The 26,280-nt window shown below is 34.0% G+C and overlaps 3 protein-coding genes and 2 long non-coding RNA genes across 7 annotated transcripts; 2 read left to right on the top strand and 3 right to left on the bottom strand.

The window, feature by feature from the left end:
• The first annotated feature begins 1,315 nt into the window (after nucleotides 1-1,315).
• Nucleotides 1,316-2,760, top strand: LOC126687400 (uncharacterized). The gene is made up of 2 exons (XM_050381953.2): nucleotides 1,316-1,515; nucleotides 2,000-2,760. Exons 1-2 carry the CDS (start codon nucleotides 1,392-1,394, stop codon nucleotides 2,578-2,580), a joined length of 705 nt encoding a protein of 234 aa, XP_050237910.1. The 5' UTR covers nucleotides 1,316-1,391; the 3' UTR covers nucleotides 2,581-2,760.
• Nucleotides 2,761-3,315: 555 nt separating this feature from the next.
• Nucleotides 3,316-4,742, bottom strand: LOC126687399 (E3 ubiquitin-protein ligase ATL4). The gene has a single exon (XM_050381952.2). It carries the CDS (start codon nucleotides 4,557-4,559, stop codon nucleotides 3,624-3,626), a length of 936 nt encoding a protein of 311 aa, XP_050237909.1. The 5' UTR covers nucleotides 4,560-4,742; the 3' UTR covers nucleotides 3,316-3,623.
• Nucleotides 4,743-7,725: 2,983 nt separating this feature from the next.
• Nucleotides 7,726-8,905, bottom strand: LOC126685963 (uncharacterized). Of its 3 annotated transcripts, none has more exons than XR_007643760.2 (3): nucleotides 8,598-8,905; nucleotides 8,034-8,498; nucleotides 7,726-7,739 (listed from the first exon to the last, which is right to left on the bottom strand). It is a non-coding gene; the product is annotated as an uncharacterized LOC126685963 (long non-coding RNA). The 3 variants fall into 3 exon arrangements; XR_007643761.2 differs by having other exon boundaries at nucleotides 7,726-7,746; nucleotides 8,330-8,498; nucleotides 8,598-8,902; XR_007643762.2 differs by having other exon boundaries at nucleotides 7,727-7,739; nucleotides 8,330-8,498; nucleotides 8,598-8,902.
• A 4,753-nt stretch (nucleotides 8,906-13,658) lies between these two features.
• LOC126653661 (uncharacterized) lies at nucleotides 13,659-17,201 on the bottom strand. The gene is made up of 2 exons (XR_007632293.1): nucleotides 17,103-17,201; nucleotides 13,659-13,850 (listed from the first exon to the last, which is right to left on the bottom strand). It is a non-coding gene; the product is annotated as an uncharacterized LOC126653661 (long non-coding RNA).
• Nucleotides 17,202-20,648: 3,447 nt separating this feature from the next.
• On the top strand, nucleotides 20,649-26,252 carry LOC126687975 (uncharacterized). Its single transcript, XM_050382527.1, has 10 exons — nucleotides 20,649-20,706; nucleotides 21,241-21,349; nucleotides 21,460-21,466; nucleotides 22,014-22,031; nucleotides 22,164-22,245; nucleotides 24,482-24,704; nucleotides 24,787-24,919; nucleotides 24,997-25,293; nucleotides 25,382-25,489; nucleotides 25,819-26,252. The coding sequence occupies exons 1-10, from the start codon at nucleotides 20,649-20,651 to the stop codon at nucleotides 26,248-26,250; spliced, it is 1,467 nt and encodes a 488-aa protein (XP_050238484.1). The 3' UTR covers nucleotides 26,251-26,252.
• Nucleotides 26,253-26,280: the final 28 nt, after the last annotated feature.

Genomic DNA, 26,280 nt, shown 5'->3' with positions numbered 1-26,280 from the left:
CGGAGGGAGTAATATGTTAACGGCCAAAATTAATTAAAATGTCAATAGCATAGAATGTAATAGAGGACAATCTTACATCGGACTTGGATTTTAAAACCATCTCTTGTGAAACCCTATTATTCCGTCTCATTTCTACTTTTCGCATAATCCTGAACATCAATAGAAAGAACTAATTAGCATGTATATGAACAAAAAATCAATTAGTAGAAACTTGTGCCCAGTGATTCAGATAAAATTCTATTTCTTCCAGCTAGAGGAAGACCATGCCATACTAAGTTTGTTTCCATTAAGCTAAATCTGCATCTATACATTGTTAATTGTCAAATTCTATAGGCAACTGTAGATTCAAGAGTTGCCATTGAATAACCATACTTAAAAGCAAAGCAAGTGACATTTTAACAACTAATAAAAGATGGTGACAATTGACTGTTTATAAGTGTTCAGTTTCTATTCAAATCACCATGTATTTAAAAGAAATAGGAAAACAAGAAAATTCTAGATTAAGGGTCTAAAATACAAAGATGCGGCAGGCAAATGATGCAATAAGAAATTGGAATATCAATAAGACCATGCTAATGGTAGTTGCTGGATAATAAGTATGACAACCCCAAAGAGGAAGTAAAGTAAAGAGAGTAAGAAAACCTTTCAATAGCTATGCTCTCCAATTCATCGTAGCGATCAATAACCCTGCAAGAGGAAAACAATGTCGTTTGGTTACTAACAATTGAAAAGCTACAAAGATAACATATAAAAAAATATGAATTTATGTAGCAGAAAGAAGAAAAACAAATAGAAACCAGTGAGACGCGAATTTAGTGCCGAATGCTAGACCTGCTGCTATGCCCACAGCTCCCGTCGCAACTCCGCCTACAAAGAATCCAATAACATCAATTATTATGTTGGAAAGGAGATTAAGAGTGAAGTAATTACCGGCATAGGCCACCTTCTCAGATGTCCGATCCATTGACTGAATATGCTCCCTGTCATTTGCAAATTAATTCATAAGATTTAATACTTGTATGCTGAGTGAGAAAGGATGAAAATACTCACCATAACTGTTTGAAACCCTCCATAACCATAACCTCTCAGAGAGAAGAAAACAAAACCCTAAAAAAATATTTGAAATCAAATTACCCCATTCAGATGAAATCGGAGTTCCGCGCCATGTGTGGAAATACGCTAAGCCCAGCCCAAAAGCCCAATGGGACATCAATCATCATGTCCATTTTGGGTTGGGTTGGGTTGGGTCCCACCATTTGCCTTAATCTGTGCTGTCAGTGCGAGTGTGCTTTTGCTTTTAGTAAGGAGAAGAAGAAACAAAAAGTATTGTAATAATTTGAATTTGCCTTCGATTCAGACTCACAGAAACGAAGTTTAGTTTGGAAGTGGGAATGCTTCGCTTCAACTTAATTTATTATGTTATGATACTCAACAACAAGCTTTTCTGCTTTCCTTGGATAACGATTCTCATCTCTCTTCTTCTGCTACCCTCCTCTGCTTCTTCCAAGCACCATGGTAATCCTAATCTGCTCTTTTCTTCTTTGTATATCAAAATGTTTTTATATTTATTATCTTTTTTACACATTTCGTTACTCTCTCCATTTCTAGATTTCAATTCTACGCATTTTAACTTCACTATTACCAGTAGCTAGGTAGCACATTTCAGAACCACATATGGCCATACTTCATTTTAAAAAAAATTAAGTATAATCCTTTGGTTCATTAAGCATAGATTAATAATGTCCCATTTAACAAGCACTCGGAGTCCTTGTCAACTGATAATAGGCACAGCTACCCTCAAAAATATTATGCTAGTTCAATTAGGTTTCACTCAGCATTCAGCACATTCAGGTGTATGCAAATCAGATGACAAATAGTGAGAGAATTGTTAAGCATCTAGTTTAAGTTGTGTTTATTAGATAGATGAAGTCAAATATACATCTTCCTCACAAAGATATGATGTCTTCTTAAAGTAAGTTGCTAATGTTTTTACAAACAGGAAATCCTGCAAATGATCTTGTAGAGATCATTAACAAGAATAGAACTGCCCATAAACTTCCACAGCTTAATGACAGCCCGGGTCTTGGCTGCATGGCGCTGCAATATGTTGAATTATGCAAACCTAACTGCACCGGAAAAAGCGGTGTCAAGTGCAATCCACCTGAGGATGACTTCACTGAGGTTTTTGGACCTAATTGTGGTGTAGAGCTACCGACTTTTGGCACCATAACAGGGCACATTGTGGGTTGCGAATCCAAGTATGTTGATCCTTCAGAAGCGTTTTCTCAACTTGTAATTAAAGATGGAAAGGCATTGTCCCTTGTGAGAAATAAATCACATACGGAGGTGGGAGTAGGTTTGATTGGGTTTCACAAGGGACCTTTCTTGTGGTGTGTTTTATTTAGCGATGGTCAGACAAATTCGACATTTGTTCTGGAGGATCATGGAAAAGGGATCAAGCAGAAAAAGGGGTGCTATAGTGGAAACAATTCGACATGCAGCAGGGGACAGAAGATGAGCGTATCGCTGAGCAATGCTTTAAGCTTTTGTTTTATAGGTATCTATTTGTTCCTACATTAAAACTAGTTTGTGACAATGTGAATTACTTCACTGAAACTAGTTTGAAATTCAATTTTGTTTTGTAAGTTTAGAAACGCTGAGCCAGTTATAATTATACTGTGGTATATCTTGTGTGACTCGGTGGTTAAGACTGCTACAATTTTCTCCTGGTGTGAATGAGGACAAATTGGCTTTCTAACACACTAGACAATAGGATTATATCAATTTGGGATCCTTGGAATTTGTTTTAATTGAGGAAAGTGGCGTGTAATGTTTGGGTACGACATTTGAACTTCATTATTTAAGTGTTGATTAATCTTGTTGAGAGGCTAACAAAAAAACAACAGCATTCCCCTGTATTTTAGGCAATCCATCTTAAGGCATCCATATTAGATGTACAAACAGAAGATTAGGTAAAGTATACTATCAAGTTAAAAAGTAACCCAGCTTTTGAAAACACTTGTAAGAAACAGTATTATTTTAAGATTTTCTATGTAGAAATACTATTCCGTATATCTGAGACGAAATATGTTAATCAAATGAAGTGTCCATAAGGACCATAAATTAGCTACAATTCATTTTATTTTGCAGCCAATAATTAATTACAGGTATTAAAAGGAAGAGCAACATAACATCTCAAAACAGACATATATATATGTCTTCATCTAAAATCATTAAGTGTCAAGAAAACTGAAAAAACAAATTGTGTAACGTGATATCGTTTTCCGAGCTGAATTAGGTCTTGAATTCAAACAATCAAACAAAAACAGTCGTCCATCTTTTTCTTATTAGGGTAATAATATCCAGACTTTAAATGTCCTAATAAAGGCCAAAAACAAAACAAAATGTCAATTCTTTCTCCTACTTTATCTCTATGTACACTCCTTATAACAAAGATGAAGAGGAGAATTTAAGCAAGGTATCCCACTCTTCCACCTTTTTTTTTGCTTTGTCCACTCTTCATGCTCATGATCTCAGTGTCGTTTTAACGTGGATATAGCAACCAAAATTTAAAAGAAGTGGGAGAATTAGAATTCCCCTATCTAAATGGATATATTTACGATTCATACCCCTGAAAACCAACGGAACATCTCACTGATCTCCTCCCCCATCCGATGACCTTCCACGTCATAATCGACGGTCTCGCTTCGGCGACTACTTCCGGTAAAGAATCTTCCTGAACTTCGAAACGATAATGCACGCGACGACAGAGAAGTCGACAGCCTGTCAACGTAGTCCTTAAGCCAACTCCTTCCGCCGGCGGATACGTCCGAGGCTAGGTTCGACTCTAAATATTGCTGAGCAGCTACTGTTTCCTTATCCGAAAAGCTGCTTCTGTGCGTTTGGCTCACCGTAATCTCTGAATCTTCCTCAACAAGGTACTCAAATGAGCCAATAGAGTAGGAGCTACGAGACTCCACAACCGAATCAGGTGCTGTTTGCCGGCGGCTGATGGAGCCTATTTCGAGTCGAAAACTTTCTGAACCTGCACCTGCACCGTCGGTTGAGAGCGCCTTTAAGACGTTTGACTCTGACGCATGAATAGAAGAGCGGCAGAGAGGACACGTCTGATTAGAGCGAAGCCACGTGTCGATGCAATCAACATGAAAGGCGTGGCAGCACAGAGGGAGGAGGCGCAGCTGATCGTGCGGTTCAAACTTAGACAGGCAAACGGCGCAGTCGACGGCAGAATTGGCAGAAGCACGTTTGATGGAACTGAAAGAGAAAAGAGGAAGAGAATCGACAATGGAGAGTTCAGGAGAAACGCGATTGCTGGAGGAATGACGATTGGAAGAAGAGGAAGCAGTGGTGGGATGAGAGAGATGGCGGAGACAGCGGCGGTTGAGATGACGGAGGAGAAAGCAGATAGAGACGGAAACGAGGAAAGTAACGGAGAGGATGAGAAGGATAAGAAGAAGGGTAGGCTTGAGAGTTTGGAAAGGGGAAGGATGAGCGGCGGTGTTCAACGGAAGAAGAGGAGACGGCGGGGCGGTGGACATTTTGTGTTGGTTTGGAAGAAGAGAAGAAAAATGGCGCCTTTTAGAAGCGTATGTGAGTTTGCGTGTGGAGTAATTAAGGTTTGATGTTTGGGAAGGAAGTGGAGTGGAGAGGAGTCACGTGAGAGTGTAGTGTAGGTGGATAGAATTAATAAGATTCATAATTCTTATTTATACCATTCACCTGCCATGTCTTCATTCTTAAATGTCTCTACCACTACCACTACCACTACCACTACCACTACTTCCCCTGGATCTAATCTAATAAAATGCAAAATTATTCGTCAACAATCACTCCAGTTTCAGCATCATACTACCATTGCAGCACCACAAACATGCCATTATCTTTTTTCAAATACAAGAAAACTCATTATTTTAGATGCCTCTCTTCACCACGTTCTACATAACCTACTATTATTTAAAGCTCATTCTCACACAAAAAATATACTACTTACATTACTCTCTTCATTTTCCATTTGATTTATCATTTATTTGCATATCAAATCCAAACGTTTTACTGCTCTAATTTTAGTTTTTAAAACATTGCATCGCAAATTCACATCTTTCAATTTTTGACATTGTGTAATACATTTTTCTTTTGTGAAGCTGTTTTATATAAAACGACGCCGTTTTTGTACACATTTTATAGTGTTATATTTTGTGAAAAATGACTAGGCTATAAAATGTAGAAGCGCGAAAAATTGGTATGTGCAACAAAACAATGTAAAGAATGTGCTTAAAAAGTGAAACGTTAGAAAGTCTTCTCACACCAAATTAACATTATTGGATTCATTTTTCCTTTTTCTATAAGTATTCATTTAAAAAATTAAGCATATTTATGTCTATGTTGAATTAGACAAGTATACAAGTTTCATACAAACAAGATTAGTTGTCCATAGATCCGGAGGTTTAATGAATTAAAATTCAATAAAAAGAGAAAAAGAAGTCAAATGATGGGAAATTAGCTGAGCTAAATAAATCGCTCTTATCTTATTAGCTTTGAAAAATTGAGCATCGGATATGCACAACTTAGGCATTAAAGCCGCAACTAATGTTTCAATGCTATTAACTTGTGTAGTACGGCCACAAATTAAGTTGCACCAACTAATATCACCTGGATCTCTACCCTCTACTCCAACACACCATTAAATTCTGGATACTATAACCTTTAATCCTCTACATGTCCAACTGCTCCCCGGTTTTCTTATTGACTGCTTCACCTTTTTGGAGCTCTAGATGAGTATTAATTATTTTATGAAGGGCTAATTTATCCAACAATGTGGCATCCTAGTTGGAAAAAAAAATTAAATCAATTTTAGAATATTGGATAATCTTTTAGAAAATTTGTTAAATTGGGAAAAATTTACAGCATTTTAAAGGTTTAGATGGATTTCAGAAAAAATGATTATTATTTTTTGGCTTTTTAATACCTTTAGACCTTTCAATAATTATCTTCCAAATTGTATTTACAGTTGTTCTGAAATGAAATGGAAACTTGTCCTTTGGAATGTGAAGTTATAGTACTATTTGAGATGAGAAAAAGAAAATGAACATGTTGGGTGCAAAAATGTTTAAACAGGCACAAGGTGTGGAAATTGATTTAAGTGGAACCATGCATATGATATGCTGAAAATTTTCATCTTCATGTAGATCAAAACGACATGATAGTAAATAGATTTCAGGCAATAGTTGAGTTGAGTTGGGCAATATTCTTGGGAACTCTTTCGGCTGCCTGGGGCTCTATTCCACCTTATCGGGTTTCTACTTTCTACTGAACAAGAAACATGACTGGTGCAAGCTGATCGAAAGATTAATAGACACGAATTAGAAAGAAAAAAAACAAAGAGTAGATATTCTTCTTGACTTTAATGCTTTTCTAGGGAGAATAAATTGCAGAATACTGAGCAGTTTGACATCAGCTTAGTAGAGTGAATATGCCATTGGGTGTGTGTTTTTTGGAAAGAATTTATTTTACCCACTACAACAGCAGAAATCCAATTCCACACAAAAATCACATAATCACATTCCCTTGTTAAATTTGATTCATATACTCAATAATGAGCTTTTATACTGACTTGAATGTAAGGCAGTCCCATCTTTGATTCTTCGCTCTTGAGTTTCAGTAGAAGACTCCATATATTCTCAGTTGAGGCTATTATAGTCTTTGTTCATCAAGTTCAGAGCCCTGTCAAGGGCCTTATTAAATTGAACATTAGGACATAATTAAAAAGCCTATGGTAATCTCGTCCTCAGCTGCCGAATCTAATGGAGGTTTCAATCCGAGGGATCAACCGCCATTTTTGGGTAAAATGAGAAAGAAAGAAAGAGGGAGGTGTTACCGCAGAGAAAAACAAGGCTTCCAAAATGGACCGAGTCCTAAGCCGATCCCTTGAGACTAGCCGGACAATGGAGACAGATGTGGATACGCATCTTTGAATTCATTAGCTCACCGCTCTTCCTCACGGCATCTTACCCTTCTCTCTCAAACTGCTCCCCCCACAAACCCTAAAGCTCCACCCGACGCACATCTCATGGGAGGTGATTCTTTGACCAATTTTTGGTCAAAAATCACCTCCCCACCTTCTAAATTTCTCTATCTTTCAATAAATAAATGGTATCCCCATATATCTATGTCTTTATCTTTTTATTCTCTTCTCCCTTATGGTTTCATCTACCCTATATGGGTTTCTATTCACCCTAAATGGGTCATTCTTCTTCAAATGGGAAGCTTTACAAGGTATTTGCTCTTGATTTCAACATGAAATCTTAACACTTATAATCCGAATTTTGCATCCTTCAATCGCTTGGTGGTTCTTCGTTTAGAAGCCGATCAGAACAAGCGCCGACAAAATTTGAATTTTCTTGTGCTTCCTTTTGCAAGATTAGTTTGTAAATTTAATTTTTACAGCTTGAATATTACTCCCGACGATATGTGTAAATCTAAGGATTTCTTGTTGTAATTTTTAGATTTATAAATTTGTACCTATTTATCTAGATTTATTTTTAGATCTAGATTTTTGGTATTTTATTTTGGCTGACACATTATGTAGTCAAATAGCCTCTATATTGTAATTTTCTAGTCCCATTTACGTGGCTAGATTTGAGACTCTCGTAGTCGTTTTCTAATCTATAGATGAAACCATCTTCTGACAAAAAAAAAAAATTCATTAGCTCGCATAAGATCTGCCTCCTAACCACAGAACATCAGAGTTCTATCAATCAAGAGCTTCATACAGAAAGAATTTGGAGTAAATGAAATCAATAGTTAGTCACGTTTTAAAATGTGTACACACATCAAAATATTAGTAGTACTTACTAATGGTTGTAGTATTATTAACATACTAAATAAATAATAATGGATGAGGCAGTAAACACAACAAATGAGAGAATTAATTGCTGTTTCTCCTACTTCCGTAAGCAACTACTTCAGTTTCTGATTTAACAGGTAAAATGTTCATGGTGCTTTTACTACACCACCTAGTACCTACACTATCTACAAGGAAAATCATGATGTTTTATCCTCTTACTCTTAGTATTCAAAATCAGTCATATGCAATTAGAACCGGATAGTTGAAAATATCTGAAATGCATTTGGATGAGGTTCAGAAAAAATTAACATAAGCACATATAGCTTATCCAAACATAAACAAAAACATAAACTTAATCGAAATTGTGTCAACATTCATCTTGGCATTTTGAACAATCAAACCTCTCCATTAACAATATAAGGAACTAAAATCGAATCTAGAGCGACATAAGAACTAAGTTCATACCCAAACTTATTAAGATGACAATGAAACAGCCACAATCATATCAGTTGAGCTTTCTCTGGCAGTATAGTAAACTGAAGCTTACATGGCTGTGAAAGCCTTCTTTGAACCACCAGAGGAACCCGCTGGAACGACCTTTAACACATTGAACCGCACTGTCTTTGACAATGGCCTGAAATAATCAGATTATAGTATGAGCACGACCATTGGATGCAAAAACAGCCATCATCCAAAATTCAGAAGGAACTTTATACAAAATTATAATGCACACCTGTATTGGCCAACGATAACATGGTCTCCCTCTTTAACACGGCAGCAAAGGTGCTATGTGTTCCGGGATATTAGAGTGACGTTTCTCGTGACTGTATGAAGTGCGTCGTAATTAGTGGTAAGTAGAATATGAGAAAAGAATCGGCAGACACCATATGACAAGTAAAAATAAACAGCAGAAAATAGTGTTGAGAAAATGAATAAGATGTTGCCTCTGGTATTTCTTGATAAAGTGATGGTGGTTCCTATAAACAATAACAGTCCTGTTCATTATACCATTATCAAGCATCTTATGTGAATTTTCTTTTTCTTCTTCTTTTTCTTTTAATATTGTGTTCATCTCACAAGCCTTTCTCAGTATAAGGAGACAGAGAGCCAAGGGTTCCGCCATAGTTGGGCTATACCCATAAATTGAGCTCAATCCAAATTATTATATTATGGGCCGGGCTATCCTCCCAGCACGTGTTTTATGCTATTAGCTCAAATATCACTTACCTCCTCAACTCTGCGTTTCAATAAACCCATTTATTTTATTTTTATTATTGCTATGAAACTGATTTGGACAGGACTTTCACAATCAGTAATGCAGACTGTCCTGTGTTAACCAATGGGATCCACAAATAATTTGGTACGCATTGCGCCACTTCAGCAACGTCAGTGCAAACTCATCAAAGCCTTTCTCTCTATTAAAGCCATGTCATAAGTTCCGTTTTGTTTTAACGGCATAGAGTAACAGAATATTTAGAAATGAATAAAGGGTCAATTCACCCCCTCAACTTAGCACGAAATATCAAAAGAGTCATTTTGGAGGGTTGTGGGTCAAACAGACTCTCAACTTGCGTTTTCGTATCCAAAAACTCGCAACTTGCGTTTTTGTATCAAAAATAACCCTTCTGACACAAAAACAAATGAGTAGATTAATTAATAATTAATTTTAAACCTAATTAATTCTAATTAAATATTAATTACATATAATTTAAATTCTATTTAACACTAATTAAACATAAATTTAACTCATTGGAAACCTCTACCGCCTTATCTGTGCAGCCGTTCATTCCTAAAAGGGATGATCCGATCTGGGTTCATCCTTTTTAAGGATGAACTAAACTGTTCATTTCATCCTTTTTAAAAGGGATGAACGTTCATCCCTTTTGAAAGGGATTAATAAAATCAGTTCATCGATTTTAAGTGATGAACATATTGTTCTTCCTTTTTAGGGATGAACAGAGCTGTTCATCCCAAAAAGGAAAGAATGGTGATGGAGGTGAGGTTTTTTTTTAGGTTGGTCTGGCTGAAGGTGTAGGTGGAAGTAGTTGGCCAGAGAAAGAGAGAAAAAGAAAAAAAAAGTAAAATTAGATCCTTAAATTTTTATTTAAAACTAAAATAATTATTAAATTATAATGATATAATTGAAATTTAAAAATTATTAAGAGATAGTTTAAAAAATAAATAAAATACTAAGGGTTTTTCAATTTTTTTTCAATTTTATACGGAGAGTGTAGGTGAAAACGGTTGGTGGGGGTGGAAGCAGTTGGCCAGAGAAAAGGAAAAGAAGAAAAAAAAGTAAAATTAGATCCATACATTTTTATTAAAAATTAAAATAATTATTAAATTATAATGATATAATTAAAATTTTAAAATTATTAAGAATTAATTTAAAAAATAAATAAAATATTAAGAGTTTTTTTTAAAAAATCAATTTTATATGGAGAGTGTAGCACACTTGCTTAGCTGAGAGTGGGGGAGGGACTTTTTGACCGAAAAACGCAAATTGCGGGTCTGTTTAATTCAAAAATATTCAAAATGACTTTTTTAATATTTCGTCCCAAGTTGAGTTGGTGAATTGATCCTTTGTTCATTTAGAAAGTTTTAAAAGTTTAAGGTCTTTTTTGTACAAACGCTTGCTCTAGACTAATAATTTGGAGTCGTTTTAATAGTTTATTTCTCCCACTATTTTTTTTTTTTTCCAAAGATAGGTATATAGATTCTGAAAAGGCATACAAGGCAGGAAAACAAACTAAAGCTGTATCATAGACAGTTTACAAACTTTTGCTAAATCATGAGCTAAAAAGTTGAAAACTCTAGAAATATAAGAAAAAGAACAAGTCTGGAAATACTTCTGGAGATGTAAAATATCACTATTAATTAGATGTGTTATAATAAAAGAAATTAGATGTCTCACTGTCCATGCCCACTGATTTAAACCTACAATAATTGCATTATTAAGGTGTTGACTGTTGAGTTTTATTAAATTTATGTGTGTATATTTTTTTTTTCTCTATAATATCTTTTATTCAATTGAAAACTACTCCCCCATATTCAATAATTAGAAAAAAAAATGTCATGGATTCAAAATCTCATTATGGTCTATTTTTTAAAATTCTCTGAAATAAGCTTGCTATCCCCTTCTTAATAGACGTTGGCCCCGACACTGGCTCTGGATAAATAAAAATAGCAGCAATCAAGATCCCGAGCTCAAGGCCAAAAAAAATTATAATTAATTAATTTTAATTGGTTATAATGGAACTGCCAATATTACTCTATAATTATGAATATTTATAAAAATATTTTTGTCAGATATCTAAACAATAACATTCAAAGTATGCTCAAAATAGAAAATAAAATGGTATAGGTCTCTCTAAAATTATTAATAAAAAAATAGTTATACGGTAAATTTAAAATTGTAAGAATTATACCTTTTTGTCTCATTTTAGATGTCCTATTTTTTTTTTACACAAAGATTTAAAAGAAAATTATCAAATGTTAATTTTTTTATTGAAGATAGTAAAAATTATAGAAATGATTGATTCCTCAATAAATTGAATGAAATATTTTAAATAAACTAATGAGAGCTGTAAATATAATTATTGAATACGATTTTTTTTCAAATCACCCACCATTTAGGGATGGTATTAGGGTGGGGTGGGAATATCCATGTCCCTACTTATATAGGAAATATTCATCCTCATCCTCGTTTAATTGATGGAAATGAATTTATCCTCGTACCCATGGGTTTTTCCATATCCATAGGGATCCTCATCCCCGTCTACCTTTTAAATATGACGTTTTTTGTTTATTTTAAAAAAGACTAAGCATGTTTTAGTAATAATTAATGTCATTTAATATTACTCTAATTACTTGAAAACAAATAGCATAATTTTAATTAAAAAAATTATTTTAATCTTACATTTTAATATATCAACATGTACTTTTTTTTATTTTCTAAATTTAAAAAAGCAAAAATTAAATACTAAACTAACCTGCATATTTATATTTTTTTAGTACTTTGATCACTATATAAATATATACGATATTGTGCTTTTACAATAATTTGTACTAATAAATATTAAACTGAATAAAAATATGAATTATCTATACAAAACTAACAATTTTATATATAAGTGCATCGGGTCCTTATAGGGACAGAAACAGGCAGTGGCAGAATAGAAATTTTATATAGTGGGGTCCATATAAATATATTAAAAATTAAAAATTAAAATTTAATATTTTAATTATATAATATTAAAATAATAAAATAAATTTATTATAATAATTATCGACAAATTTATACTATATTTTTAAAAAAAATATTCAAAGAGTAAAATAAATTTATAATAACTATTTCATAACTTTTTGTTTTAAAAGGCCACGTCAGTAAAAAAAATGGTTGATTTTTGCTGGGAGACCTCCTTTTATAACATTTTACTAAATTTAATATTCAATTTGTAATAATTTTTATTAGTATTCACTTCAAAACCTTCACATAGTTTATTGTCCTCCCAAATTAAATACTCATATATTTTACAAGTAGTTTTAGGATTGTATCATTTTATTTATATATTGAAAATAAATATGTTATCAATCACACATATTTTTTTGTACCACAATAACATTGCATTTATGAGCAGTTATTACTTTGTGGTTTATGCTCGCATTATGACAATACCGTGGTTGTTTGACGTTGATATATTAGATTATTTCGATGAGCATGTTTTATTTAATTTGCATTAAAATATAAATAAATACATATTATTCTATTCGGTGTATAATATTTGTCGCATTTAAAATATTATTTCAGTCCATATATACTTGCCATTTTAAAATTTTAAGAAATTATTTATTACTATTCTTTTAAATTTTTCTATCAATAAATAACTGAATAAATAAATAAAACTAATCAAATATAAAAATAATAGTAACTAATATGGACAATTTATAAAAGTGTATACAAAATAAGACCTATATATTATTATTTTTGTAATAAAAAATAGAAGTACTCTATGCTAGATGTTAGCAGAGATTAACTAATATTAGTATTTATTTTTTAAATCAGGTAAAACAACTGTATGCAGAAAATTATGGTCGAACTTCTGACCTTCAAATGTATAGAGAGGAACTTAGCTATTAGGCTAAGCTCTCAAGTATTACTACTTTCTTCATGTGTTTGAAATGGTCAAATGACAAATATTATGAAGTAAATGAAGTATTCAAGTGCCATTTAGCTTAATAATTTTACTTGTGTTGTGTATATTAAAGTTTTTTTTTAAAGAAACGCAAGGTTCCATATTAATATTATTTAAAATTATACTATTATATTTCTGTCACGACCCGAATCCTGGATCGAGACCGGCGCTAGAGAATGGGAGTGATTGCTCCGAAACCCGTAGCAAGCCTTAAAATAAAATCCATTTTTTCCATTAAAAACAATTTAACTTTTCTTACAAAAGTTTTCTCATATAAATTTGTTTCGAAATTCACTATAAATTTTTCGCGGAATAAAAACATACATTTTAAATTCCGAAACATAAACATTAGGTCAACTATTTCATGGGACCTCTTTTCCAATTTCACGACATGTCAATTTTTATAACCCTTTTTCAAAACGTTTTTAGGGTAAGACATGCAAATCACATTTATGCCATGTCGGGCCCACATATATATTTTGCCTCGATACCAACAGTTTCATTTACTGTTTTTCCACAGTTATCTCGGTATCTCAAATACCCGAGAGGCATCGCAAAATAACCATAATAAGCATGCATACATATACATAAACATAAGCGATGAAAATAAAACAGAGTTATAACGTGGCAGTTCATCGCAAATTAAAAAGCATGCTAAAGAGTTCTGTCTATCTAGATATTACTACTGCAGCGCTAAGATAGGAAAATATTTACAAAATACCACATCGTCCAAAATAGAGACTTCATGAAACAAGAATACGAAGCCTCATCAAAAATGACAGTCTACATACCTGAAAAAATGGTACAACAACGGGGTCAGATTAACTGGTGAGTTGACATCTTACAAACACACATTAAATATTTAACACATTATAAAATAGATATATTTAAATATTTACTACCGGTTCAATCACAGAAACGTAAAACTTTTGAAATGAAATGCTGTTTCTAATCCATATTCCTCTAAGTCTCCTTTCAGACTTAGATTAATAAACTAGTCGGCTGAACCCGTAGATTCACTCGACTCTAGTTTATTTTCCACTATCCTTTACAGTTCTAAACCTTTCTTTAGACCGTTCCCAACTTTTCTCATGGACTCAACGACCGATAACATTAAGTGTTCCATGACGCCGTTAGTCCTTAAATCAATCGGCCGAACTCTATCGTTCTGTCGCCGTTAACTTGTTCGGGGTTCTAGACCGTCGTCTTAGAAGCTCTCCCGCAATGTCTGGACCGTCGTCTCAGACTTCTAGACCGTCGTCTAGATTTCCACATCCACTTAACGTAAAAATAAATATGCATGCAATAACTAGTGATCACATAGTCCTATTATAGCCCAAATAGGATGGCACGTTTCATAGACTCATTCCATAATAATTTTATTTACTCAAAATAAATATACGATATATTTAAAATGTTTTATGATATTAATTTTCCCACATTAAAGTAATAATAATAATTTTATTACTTTAATGTATGCATGTAATAATGCAAACTCACAGACTGTCGTTCCACAATTATTTACGCACGCTAATCCACATTTAGCTCCTCGGCGATTATTCATTCAACGCCCCGTGAATGCATCACATTCCGAGATTGACCTTTCGTCAATTCTATAAACGTTTGATAATCAAAACGTTTCCCACTAATTCTCACGATCGACATCGTGGCCCGTACACACACTACGTATCGGGTTCAATCTTAGGAATCCAATTCAATTTCATAATTTGGTCCATTCTAAATTCTTAGGTAAATTTTACCATTTTACCCTTTCGGAAAAATTCCCATATTTAAAAAAAAAATCGGTCCTTATTAATTTCCATATTCCAAAATACCCTTATTTCAAATCCTCTTTTATAAAAATACACTATACATATATTCATCCTTTAATTAAAATTTTCCAATTTTAATTAAATAAAACATTAATTAGTTTATATCTAACTAATTAATACTAACCCATTTAAAAATATAATCTTTTGGGTCCAAGCCCAAATTAAAATTTTAGAATCTTAAAAACTTTTAATTAAACAAATCCAAGGTTCCACTTACCTTTCAAGTCCACCAAAAATCCAATTAGGACATACTAGTCCTTATACTTTCAAATCTTACATTTTAGTTCTTTTACCCAATTTTTTTAATTTATTACTTACCTTTTAGTTTTTAACTTTGGGTCCAAATTATTTAGTCAAGTCTAAATAAAAGTCCAAAGTTCTAAGTCCGGGATCTAATTACGGTTTTGGCCCCACTTGGCCCCGGTCCATATTGGTTCGGTTTCAACCCGACCAAATCTTGGCTCGGTTAAACAGAGACACCGTGCTCCGTTTACCGGCCGGTAGTGGTTCGCCGACCACCACCCCACTCTCTATACCACCTATACCAAAATTTAGCCAATCAACTTCAAATTGAATGAAATTTAACTCTACTAAAATATTTAATCTCACTTGATTAAATATTACAACACTAACCACATCATAAACAATTAAACAATCAAACACCAAATAGCCATCTATTCGGCCACCACACCAAATCACCATATATCACAATTTTTAACAATTAAACATTTTCATGGCATGCTTATTAACTCAACAATTAATCAAGAATTTAAAAGTACAATTTCTTTTAAATTATAGACTAATTCGGCTTATAGCCAAAATTTAGCATTACAACATTTAAATCCACATAACCATTTAAACATAATCTCAATCTCATTTAATCACCAATTATCATGTCATCTAAACAATAAAAATTATTTATTTGCATTTTCTATTTATTCGGCCAACTCAAAACATATCATTCAAACATATTTTCAAATATTTGCATCATAGGCATATACATACACCATTCATGCAATTTGCTACCAACACAACTTATTCTAGCATTTTTCATACCAACAATATGTAAATCACAATACATCATTAAATTTCTCAATAATTTTTCTACTATATTCGGCCATAATCAAATCAAATCAACACATGCTACAAATTTCTATCATCAATTTCATTTTAACATAGCATGCAAGACAATTAAACATGTATAAATTACATACAAAAATTACCTAAAACATACCACAATAATCATAAAAAATTACATACATATTTCAGCATTTTCAACAAAATACCCACTAAATAATTTTCATAATTTATACATGCCATAAAAACATGTTCGGCCAAGTAAAAATTCCACTAACATATTTTACCAAAATTTCTATCATGCATCACATTTAAATTTGTCATTTAAACAATCTAGATAATCATGCAAAAATTATAATAAGCATAACAAAATAAAATGAACAAGAAATCATAATACAATTCGGCAATTTCAATTAAATTACCCAAAATCTCTATTTTAAAATCTTAAACACATTTCACATATATTCACCCATTTAACAAATTTTAAACCCAAAATAATTTATCTCATAAATATTTCTTTAATTTCTTTGTTTTCGGTTTCAAAGAAAAATATTAAAATTCTTACACCTTGAACTTTTAAACCACCAAATTTTTCTTAAGTAATTTAAATCATTTTAAACATGAAATTTTAAAACCCTACTTCATGAATAATCATGAAAATATTCGGCTCATAACACCACAAACTTAACCCTTTAAATTTTTCTTTTTAAAACCCTTAATTTTCCTCAAGAATCAAGTTTTAACACCAAAAATATAAATTTCCAGTTTTTTTTTAAGCTTAGTTCATAAACTTGTTCAAGTTAGAACAAAATTTAACACATAACTACTTTAAAAATTTTGAATCTTTCAAAACCAATTCTTACCCATGTTTTATTTCACTCCTTAAAACTACAATCCATGATTGCATGTAGGTTTTAAACTCTTGAATTAAAATTTTGTTAAAACCGAAATATTTCAAAAAAATGAACAACACCCAAATATTTGATCCTCTTAAAAACCCACATTTTGAAAGAAAGATCACATTTTAAAATTTTGAGTAAACCTTCCATTCAAGCATAAAACCAAAGAAGAAGAAGAAGAATAACCCACAAAAAAAATCACATAGAAACCATTTAAAGAGGCCTTTAATCTTACCTTTCTTTAAAATCTTGAGTTAAAATTAATGGAGTTTTGCTATTTTCCTAGGGTTTGGGTTCGGCAAAGACAAAGAAAAAGAGAGTGACTTTTGTTTTTTCTCTACAATTCTTTTTACTCCTAAGAAAATGGAGAAAAGAAGATTTCCAATTATAGCATTTTTGATTGAAAAATTGTGGGGTCTAATTTGCCTTTTTTTTAACTTCAATTATTAGCTCCACTCTTAGTCATAGCTCACTACATGCATGATGACAAGTGTCCTACATGTGTCATTTCTTACCCAATTGCTTTTTATCCAAGTTAAGCTAATCTAGCTTATCTAATTATTTTTACGGTTTTCGAAGTTCCGTAAAATCATTCTCGAAAAACGTTCCCGCACTAAATTAATCTCTTATAAGATCAAATCTTGAGCAAATATATTTATAATTTATTTTTTTAACGTTTTAATTATTTAGATCGATTTTTATCACTTAATGGCCGAAAATTACAAAAATGCCACCCATGCACAATAATTCAATTTTCGTAGCCATGCACACGTAAACATTTAAATAATTAATCTAACATTGCAAATAAATCAATCACATGCATATAAACACCGAAAATAAATTTCTAAGCCGGTACTCTACCGCCGCTAATTTCCGACTCACCGCATTTTCAAAAATTCCATATTTTGAAAATTAGGGGTATTACAATTTCCTATATTTAAATCTATATGCAATATTCTAAAAGTTTTTTGGTCCTAAATTATAGGCAACAATTTATTATTTGAATGCCTAAATAGGGGATATATTCTCATTAATTATAATAATATTACATAAAAATGAGCAAATTTTACTAAGACCCAAAGGCAACACTAAATTAAATAAGAGCTATTGTGATATATTTTTATAAAATTACTCTTTTTGTATAAATTTATTAAATATTTTAATATACTAGTTTCGCATTACATGCTATGCACGTGGCTCGTAACGTAACTCCTCAATGAACATATTAGTAAATTTATTATATTATATCAACTTTTTATTTATAATTAATATTAAATTAATTAAGAATTTTTATAAAAGTAAATATTATATTCGGTTATTAAATTTTCTTTTTTTGGTTTTATAATAACCATAATTAAATAATTAACTTAATTTTATATATCTTTAAAAATAATAAGATAAAAATTTAAATAATAATATATTTACCAAATACAGTATTTTAATTTTGTAGTTCAATCAAATTAAAAGATAGGTATTCCTACTAATTTGGAGACAATTAAGCTATTTTTTATATATTAAAAATTAAATTGGAGATAATTTAGCTACCTATTCTAATTAGGACATTAATTATAATAGTGATTAATTAAATAATTGATTAGTTAATGACTATAAAATATTTATTTAGTAGTAAACTGAAAAAGGATTATTCAGTAAATTTGTTTGTCCCCTCCATCCGTACTTTTATATATAGTATAGATAGATAGATATATTTGTTTTAAAGTTTCTATTAATTTAGGACGGAGTGAGTATTTAATTTTAATTGATAAAAGAACTACTAGTATTATTTAAATTATATAAAATACTTTTTTTTATTGTATCACTAATATTTTTGTATTTCACCTATTGCATTAAATAGAGAGTAATATGAAGCATCTACACAAACGAGAGCACATGGTCCTCCTCCAACGTGTGGGGAGACACAAACAAACAGGCTCGCCCAATAATTGAGGCCCATCATTACTTTTTTTTTATGTGGTGGCGCCAACTGAGCCGTCGATTTCAGTGACCTCGACAATTGTGACCAATACTGTTGCTTTTCCGTAATCAAATGCCACGTACAATGAGCTCTGTTATTAGGGCCGATGAGCTGGTTGCCCGATCACGTCGCACGTGTCCAGTGTCACACGGACTATTGCTGTGGGACCGCTAGACAAGGACCTTGGAAATAGAGCCAGCTTATTGTTGCGTCAGCGTGGGCCCCGTTTTTTCCATGGCAGGTTAATTAATTGTGGGGTCTACGTCTACTCAGCTCCAAGTCCGTTTCTTAAATTATTTATTGTTTGTTTCAATGTTTTTAAAACCGGACCGGAAATCGAACCGGCTTCATCGGGGGTTCGTGGTTCAACCGGTTCAACCGGGTTCAACCGGATTTTTTTAATTTTAATGATAATAATTAATTTTTAAAATATATGTAATTACACATTAAAATTTAAAGAGTATAAATTTATACATTGATTCTAATATTTATCATTTTTTCATAGACATGTAAAATAAACCTTTAAAAACATAAGTACATTAATGACAATGGACAATCAAAGTTAAATATAACTAATTTGATCTTATACATAGTCTCAGCAATATCTTCATACAGGTTAGTTCAAAATGAAAGAACTATACCTAAATAACAATATAATTTAATATAGTTCCAAGACACAAAATACTGGAACTTTCAAAAATAAAATGGAGTCATTTAGCTAGAAATTTACAGCTCCATGCCTACCAACTGATCTATGTTTTCTAAACAAAGAAAACACAAAATTAAGAGCTCGTTAGACTATAAACTTAATGCTCATAATTAAAGAGCATTTCCGAGCAAAAGCAAAATAAAATTCCAATATGATTCTTAATGAAGAGGAGACGGAGGAGTCAACCAATCTTCATCATCAAAATTATATGCATCGTTTGCTTCTTGAGACACCATCATATTCACATCTTCCTCCTCATCATCTAGTAAGTAATACAAAACAAATTCAGCAATGTGTAATGATTTGAATTAAAACAAACTAAATTTGTAAATTAAATCAAATATACCATTAGAAGATTGGGAATTTGACTCTTGATCATTATTTGGAAATTCTTCTTGAAGCATATTTTCCAAATCGTTATAGTCGAGTTCGCCTTCTCCCTCCTTCTCAACGATCCAAAATTCAGTCTTATCGATTGATTCATAATCAATTGGGTCATAAGATTTTTTATGTTTTCCAAACCTGTAAACAATAAGCATACTAAATATTTTTCTACTCATATAAGATTCACTTTCATACAAAACTAACAAATTCATGGTAACACACCTGTCTTGCAAACGCAGATTATAATGAACATAAACAAGATCATTAAGTCGTTGATGCTCTAATCTATTTCTTTTCTTTGTATGAATACGTTCAAATACACTCCAATTACGTTCACATCCAGAAGAAGCAGCTGTTTGACTAAGAATTCTGATTGCAAGTCTTTGTAAATTTGGTACGTCATAGCCAAATAATCTCCACCATTCATCTTTGATTTAATTATAAAAATCATTTATGTGGTCAGATTTCATATTTAATATAAATTCAATTCAAGAAATTAAATCTGAGATAAAAGTGAAATAAATCATACCAGGCCTTATATCTTTTGAAGAAAGTGCCATCGGTCTTGAAAAGCTCAGCTCGCGCTCTCACTACTAAAATACCGTGTATTACCGACGGAATTTAGCGACGGATTTAATATCCGTCGCTAAATTCTTTTTACCGACGGATTTGGCGACGGATTCAACAATCCGTCGCCAAATCCCTAAATTGAAATGGCGGGAGCCTCCCCGCCATTTTTGACGACCAACTTAGCGACGGATTTAACAATCCGTCGCTAAGTTGAATCAGTTTAGCGACAGATTGTAGAATCCGTCGCAAAAATGAATCAACATAGCGACGGATTTTACAATCCGTCGCTAAACGTCAATTAAGTGAAACGGGGCGTTTCACTTAGCAACGTGGCGACGGATTGTGCATATTAGCGACGGATCGTGATCCGTCGCTAAAATGCAATTATATTTTTGTCCAGTTCGTCTTCCCCCCATTTCTGTTTTTCCTTAATTTTTCAGAAACCCCCGCCGTTTTTCCTTCCCTTCCATTTTTCCCCTTCCCCTTCCCCTTCCCCTTCCCCTTCTCTTCCATTTTTCCCCTTCTCTTTTCTTTTCCTTTCCCCTTCCCTTCCCCTTCCCCTTCCCTTCCATTTCCGGCCGCCGCCGTCCGTTTGGCTCTGCCGCCGCCGTCCGTTTGGCTCTGCCACCGCTGTCAGTCAGCCACCACCGGAGATAGGTGAGTTTTGTTTCATTCAATTTAATTTTGTAGTTATAATTTTAATTAACCTAATTTATTTATTGTGTTTCATTTTAGAAAAATCAAAACAGCCCCCATTTGCTCCCTCCGCTCACTGCCGACCGCCCAACTCCGACCGCCGTCGCTGTCCGCCTCTGCCTCTGCCGCCGCTGTCCAGTCCTACTAGGTAAGTGTTATGTTTAATAAATTATTATAATATGTTAGTTTAATTTATTAAAATTATGTTAACTTAATTTATTAGGTTATTTTATAATTAAATTAGGTTAATTTTTTTAGTTGGCTGGTTTAGTAAGTTTGTTATTTTATTAAGTTGGTTTATTATAATATGTTAGTTTAATTTATTAAAGTTAGGTTAATTTTATTTATTAGGTTATTTAATAATTAAATTAGGTTAATTTAATTTAGTAGGTTCTTTAATAAATAAATTAGGTTAATTTATTAGGTTTGTTGGTTAATTAAGTTTGTTAGTTTCTTAAGTTGGTTAATGATAATTAATAATTAGACTAAATTAGTATTATTAGGTTAAATAAGTATTATTAGGTTAGATTAGTATATTTAATTAGTGTAGTTAATTACAATTAAAATAATGTTAGATTAGTCCCAATTTGCAAATTATTTAATGATAATATTAAATTAGATAACAAGAATTAAATTTTTACTATTATTTGTTGAAATCAAAATAAAATTATCATAATGTTATTTAGAATTAGTCGATTATGACACGATGTTAGGTTAATTTTTAAATTAATTAATGTTTAAGTTAGTTATTGCTGACAAAATTATCATGAATTGGTGTGTTGTGTAATATAAAATGTATTGTTTCTTTACAGGCTTTCCCTGAAAAATGGGTGATGCTCATTTTTAGGGGAAATGCTGCCGGATTTTTGTTTGAAAAATATTTAATAACTATGAATTTAATTATTTAAAGTATATATACATTTTGTAGTATTATGAAAAATGATTCGCATGTATGATTGTAGGTCTGTGTCCCGTTGGCGGTTGTTGATAGCCATTGTTGTCAGGTCTCTTTTACCCTTCAGTTGCGGTTCTGCTCTACAACAAGTAAGTATTGATATTTATTTATTTTTATTTTTTTAATTAAAGTACACTGGATAAACTTAAATAAAGAATAAAAAAAGATTTTATTCACACCGAATAAAATCTCACCTAGCCGTAGAAAACTCGTCCCGTGTCCTCAAGAGATTGAACGACACGGGATTGTACGTGTGTACAGTTCGTAAAACTGGTGTCTACGTAATTCGATCACGGAAAAAAATATATGTATAGATGCGGTAGAAAAATATTTGGTAGTATTTCCGTCGTATGTTCTCCGGTGGCTATCTAGTATATGCTGCGTAACGCTATTTCCTAACGGAATATGTATTTGGCGTTATTCAGCATATATTTGATAATGCACTTGGAGAACTGCGCCGGAAGGCTGCCAAATATTTTTCTCCGTATTTATGCATATATCGTGATCGTATTAAGTAGACCCAGTTTTGCGAATGGGATAGGGCCCTACCTTTTTAAGCGGTCAATTACATTGACTTTGCTGTAATCGAGTAATAAACCCACCTAAATGTACGTGCTACAGAAATGAATTCAGATCGCAGTTGGATGTATAGTGGGAGACTGGTCAAGGGATTGTTGACTGAAGGGTACATCAGTAAAGTTAGGGAGTTTTTGAACTTTGCTGTGCAACACCCCGAGTGTATGAGCGGGGCTCAGATAAAATGCCCTTGCCCTAAACCCAAATGCCGGAACACTGCTTTTCGAACTGTTGACGAAGTGGAGTTTCATCTCTACACAGACGGGTTTGTGAGTAATTACCACGTCTGGACTCACCATGGTGAGGAAAATAGGAGGGTCGAGGTGCCTATTAATGTCCTGCAAGCGGACAACATGTGGGAGCATAGAAATGAAGACGAGGGTTGCAGTTCATTCCAGAGAATGGTTACTGATGCTGGTGGTCCCGAAGTTTGGACAGAAGAGCCTCCGAACGCAGAAGCTCAGAAGTTTTATGATATGATGCGTGCGGCCGAAGAACCCATATGGCCTGGGAATGACAGACACTCCGCTCTGTCTGCAGCCGTAAAATTTTTAGAATTCAAGTGCCGATTTCAAGCGTCTGACGGTTTGATGAATGAAATGAGCGAGTTCGTACATCAGCTGTTGCCTAAAGACAACAAGTTAGCAAAAAATTCGTATAACATTAAAAAGCTAGTCAGAGGGCTTGGGCTTCCAGTTGAGGTGATTGACTGCTGTAAAAATATGTGTATGATATACTGGGGTGGCGATGCGGGTTTGACTGTGTGTAAAGTATGCGGGCATGACAGGTGGAAACCAGCTACTGCGGGTAATTCAAAAAGAAGAAAGACGAATGTGCCTTATAAAAAAATGCATTACTTTCCTATAACTCCGAGGCTGCAGAGGTTGTACGCTTCTAGGGCAACAGCTAAACATATGAGGTGGCACGCCGAGCACGAGATGGAGAATGGTGTGATGAATCATCCGTCTGACTCGCCAGCTTGGAAACACTTTTCAGAGTTACACCAAGATTTTGCAGCCGAAGTTAGAAATATCAGATTGGGGTTGTGTACAGATGGGTTTCAACCATTTGGTGCCTTTGGGCAACAATACTCGTCATGGCCGGTAATTGTGACTCCGTATAACTTACCTCCTGGCATGGCCATGAAAGACGAGTTCATGTTTCTAACGGTTCTTGTTCCCGGACCCAATAGTCCAAAAGGCAGTTTGGATATTTTCCTGCAACCGCTAATAGCAGAACTGAACCATTTGTGGGAATTTGGGACTCGGACATACGACATTCATAGGCGGCAAAATTTTCAATTAAAAGCCGCTCTTATGTGGACGATCAATGATTTTCCGGCTTATTCAATGCTGTCTGGATGGAGCACATCGGGTAAACGGGCATGTCCTCACTGTATGGAAGAAACTGATGCAATTACTCTTCCGAAGAGTGGTAAACAATCGTGGTTTGATTGCCACAGAACAACCTCTAAACGTTATAACAGATGAGGGTTCAAGAATTTTGGTTGATTCGGTCGGGGAAGTTGAAACAGATGCGTTTTTCGCTCCTCCAGAGGTGGAGGACGAAGAACAAGTGCCGGCAATATCAGACGAAGAAGATATACTTGAAGACGATGACGATGACGATTAGTGGGTAAATTTTGTATTAGGTAGTTATATCTCAGATGTTCATTCAAAAACTGATTTTGTTTTATGATTTATATGTATATGTATATATTTTATGTGTTTAATATTGATTTATTTGCAGATATGCGAGGGAGGAGTGCTAGTGGGACGGGCCGGACTCGGCCCCCCACACTAGCGGTTGTTGAGGAGGAGGATGACCTAGCAGCTCCTCCAGAGGTGGCTGAGGCGCAGGAGGGTGTGGAGCCAGCTCCGGCACCTCGTAGACCTCGAGCTCGGCGCCAGCCTGTTGAGGGGGAAGTCTTGGATGCCGCTGGCAGAGTCCGAGTCATCCCTAACGCACAGAGGTAAATAAAAAATTTGTATTTCTTAGTAATAAATGTGTTATATATAATATTTTTCTAAGTCATAGTGATTTTCGAGAAACAGGAACAGGTTGCTCGATACCAGCACGGTATCCAGAGAGTTGCGGGAAATCTTCCAGAGTCGGTGGTGGGCAGTAGGCACCGCTTGGAGGTTTTTGCCTGAGGAAGCTGTTTCTTTTTACTTCGAGGAGTTTAAGGTAATTGAATAACAAATTTATATTTTGTATCTATATTTATTTGTTTAATTAATTTGTTAAAATTAACACTTCTGCAGAAAAAATTCTTCTGGGGGGACGAATTCGAGGAACGAGTCATCCGCAGTACTTTCGAGAAGCATGCTGCGAACCGTTATTCTGACAGGCTGTCGACCTACAAGACTTCTCGTGAGAGAGACGTGTCTATTACAGACGACGTATGGGAGGCCTGGGAGAGAGTTTGGGACTCTGATGAGGCAAAGAAGAAATCGGCCCAGGCGCGGGCCAATCGGATGAGCGAGCCGGCCGGACCTGGTACTGGACCGGTTCGACATACCGGAGGCTCGATGTCTGCTTTGAAGCATAAGGCTGTTTTGGTATATTTTTTTTATTTTAATTACTATTGCATTTTGTGTTATATTTTTTTGTTAATTGAACTTACAAATTACTAAATTTGTGTGGCAGGCTAGGGAGCTGGGGCGTGAGCCGACACATGCTGAGGTGCACAAGCGGATGCACACTCTGAAGGCTGACCCGACACGATTCGTGGACGAGCGCGCGAGGATTGCAGCTGTAAGTATCTCTTGAAACTTTATTGTTTGAAACTAGCAATTAAATAGTTTCAGTAGTTAAATAGTTTCAATATAATAGGTTAATTGTTTGAATCGCGTAATCTATTTAGTTTGAATTAATTAACTTTTTTGTTTTTTTAGAATTAAGTGGTTTGGTTGTTGATATGTGAATTGTACAATTTTAAGTATGCAGGATTTCCCTGAAAAATGGGTGATGTTCATTTTATAAACGAAATGCTGCCGGATTTTTATTAAAAATAACGTGAAAGTTTTAGTTGTTCATTATATCAGAATTCATATTTAACTAATTGTTTTACGTTGTTTTTGTAGGAGCGGTTTGAGCAGGAGATGTTGGCTGCCACACAGACAGCCGAGGGGAGTACTGCATCTACCCCAGTGGACCCAGACCAGGTTTATCTCGCTGTTGAGGGGGTGAAGAAGCGACGTGTCTACGGATTAGGCTCAGTTGGTTCTGAGTTCGTCGCCTCTCAGCGGGGTACTTCTAGTAGACGACCCGGAAGCTCCTCTCAGACCGTGTCGCCAGCCGCCGATGAGAGATTTCGTACAGATCTCATCGCTCAGTTCGCGGATACGATCCGTGATCAGGTCCAGATTGCGGTTGCAGCGGCGATGCAGCAGTTGCAACAGCGGGCCCAGGGAGATGTGCTACCCACTCCTCCACCACCGCCACCTCCACCGTCACCTCCACCTCCACCCGCTACTGATGACGGTGTCACAGATGACGGCACCACAGACTTGTAGTACTTTAGTATAGCGATATTTTTGTATACA

Source organism: Mercurialis annua, linkage group LG6 (assembly GCF_937616625.2).
Source record: "Mercurialis annua linkage group LG6, ddMerAnnu1.2, whole genome shotgun sequence".
In the NCBI taxonomy this organism is placed as follows: Eukaryota; Viridiplantae; Streptophyta; class Magnoliopsida; order Malpighiales; family Euphorbiaceae; genus Mercurialis; species Mercurialis annua.
The sequence above is the reverse complement of the archived record's forward strand: the minus strand, read 5'-3'. Positions and strand labels throughout refer to the sequence as shown.

Excerpts from the sequence above, each read along its gene's own strand:
- LOC126687400 (XM_050381953.2), top strand. The coding sequence starts at position 1,392 with ATGCTTCGCTTCAACTTAATTTATTATGTTATGATACTCAACAACAAG. Across the intron at positions 1,516-1,999 it reads TGCTTCTTCCAAGCACCATG|GAAATCCTGCAAATGATCTT; the intron begins GTAATCCTAATC and ends TTTTACAAACAG.
- LOC126687975 (XM_050382527.1), top strand. The coding sequence starts at position 20,649 with ATGGCGGGAGCCTCCCCGCCATTTTTGACGACCAACTTAGCGACGGAT. Across the intron at positions 24,920-24,996 it reads TTTACTTCGAGGAGTTTAAG|AAAAAATTCTTCTGGGGGGA; the intron begins GTAATTGAATAA and ends ACACTTCTGCAG. Across the intron at positions 25,294-25,381 it reads TGAAGCATAAGGCTGTTTTG|GCTAGGGAGCTGGGGCGTGA; the intron begins GTATATTTTTTT and ends TTTGTGTGGCAG.
- LOC126687399 (XM_050381952.2), bottom strand. The coding sequence starts at position 4,559 with ATGTCCACCGCCCCGCCGTCTCCTCTTCTTCCGTTGAACACCGCCGCT.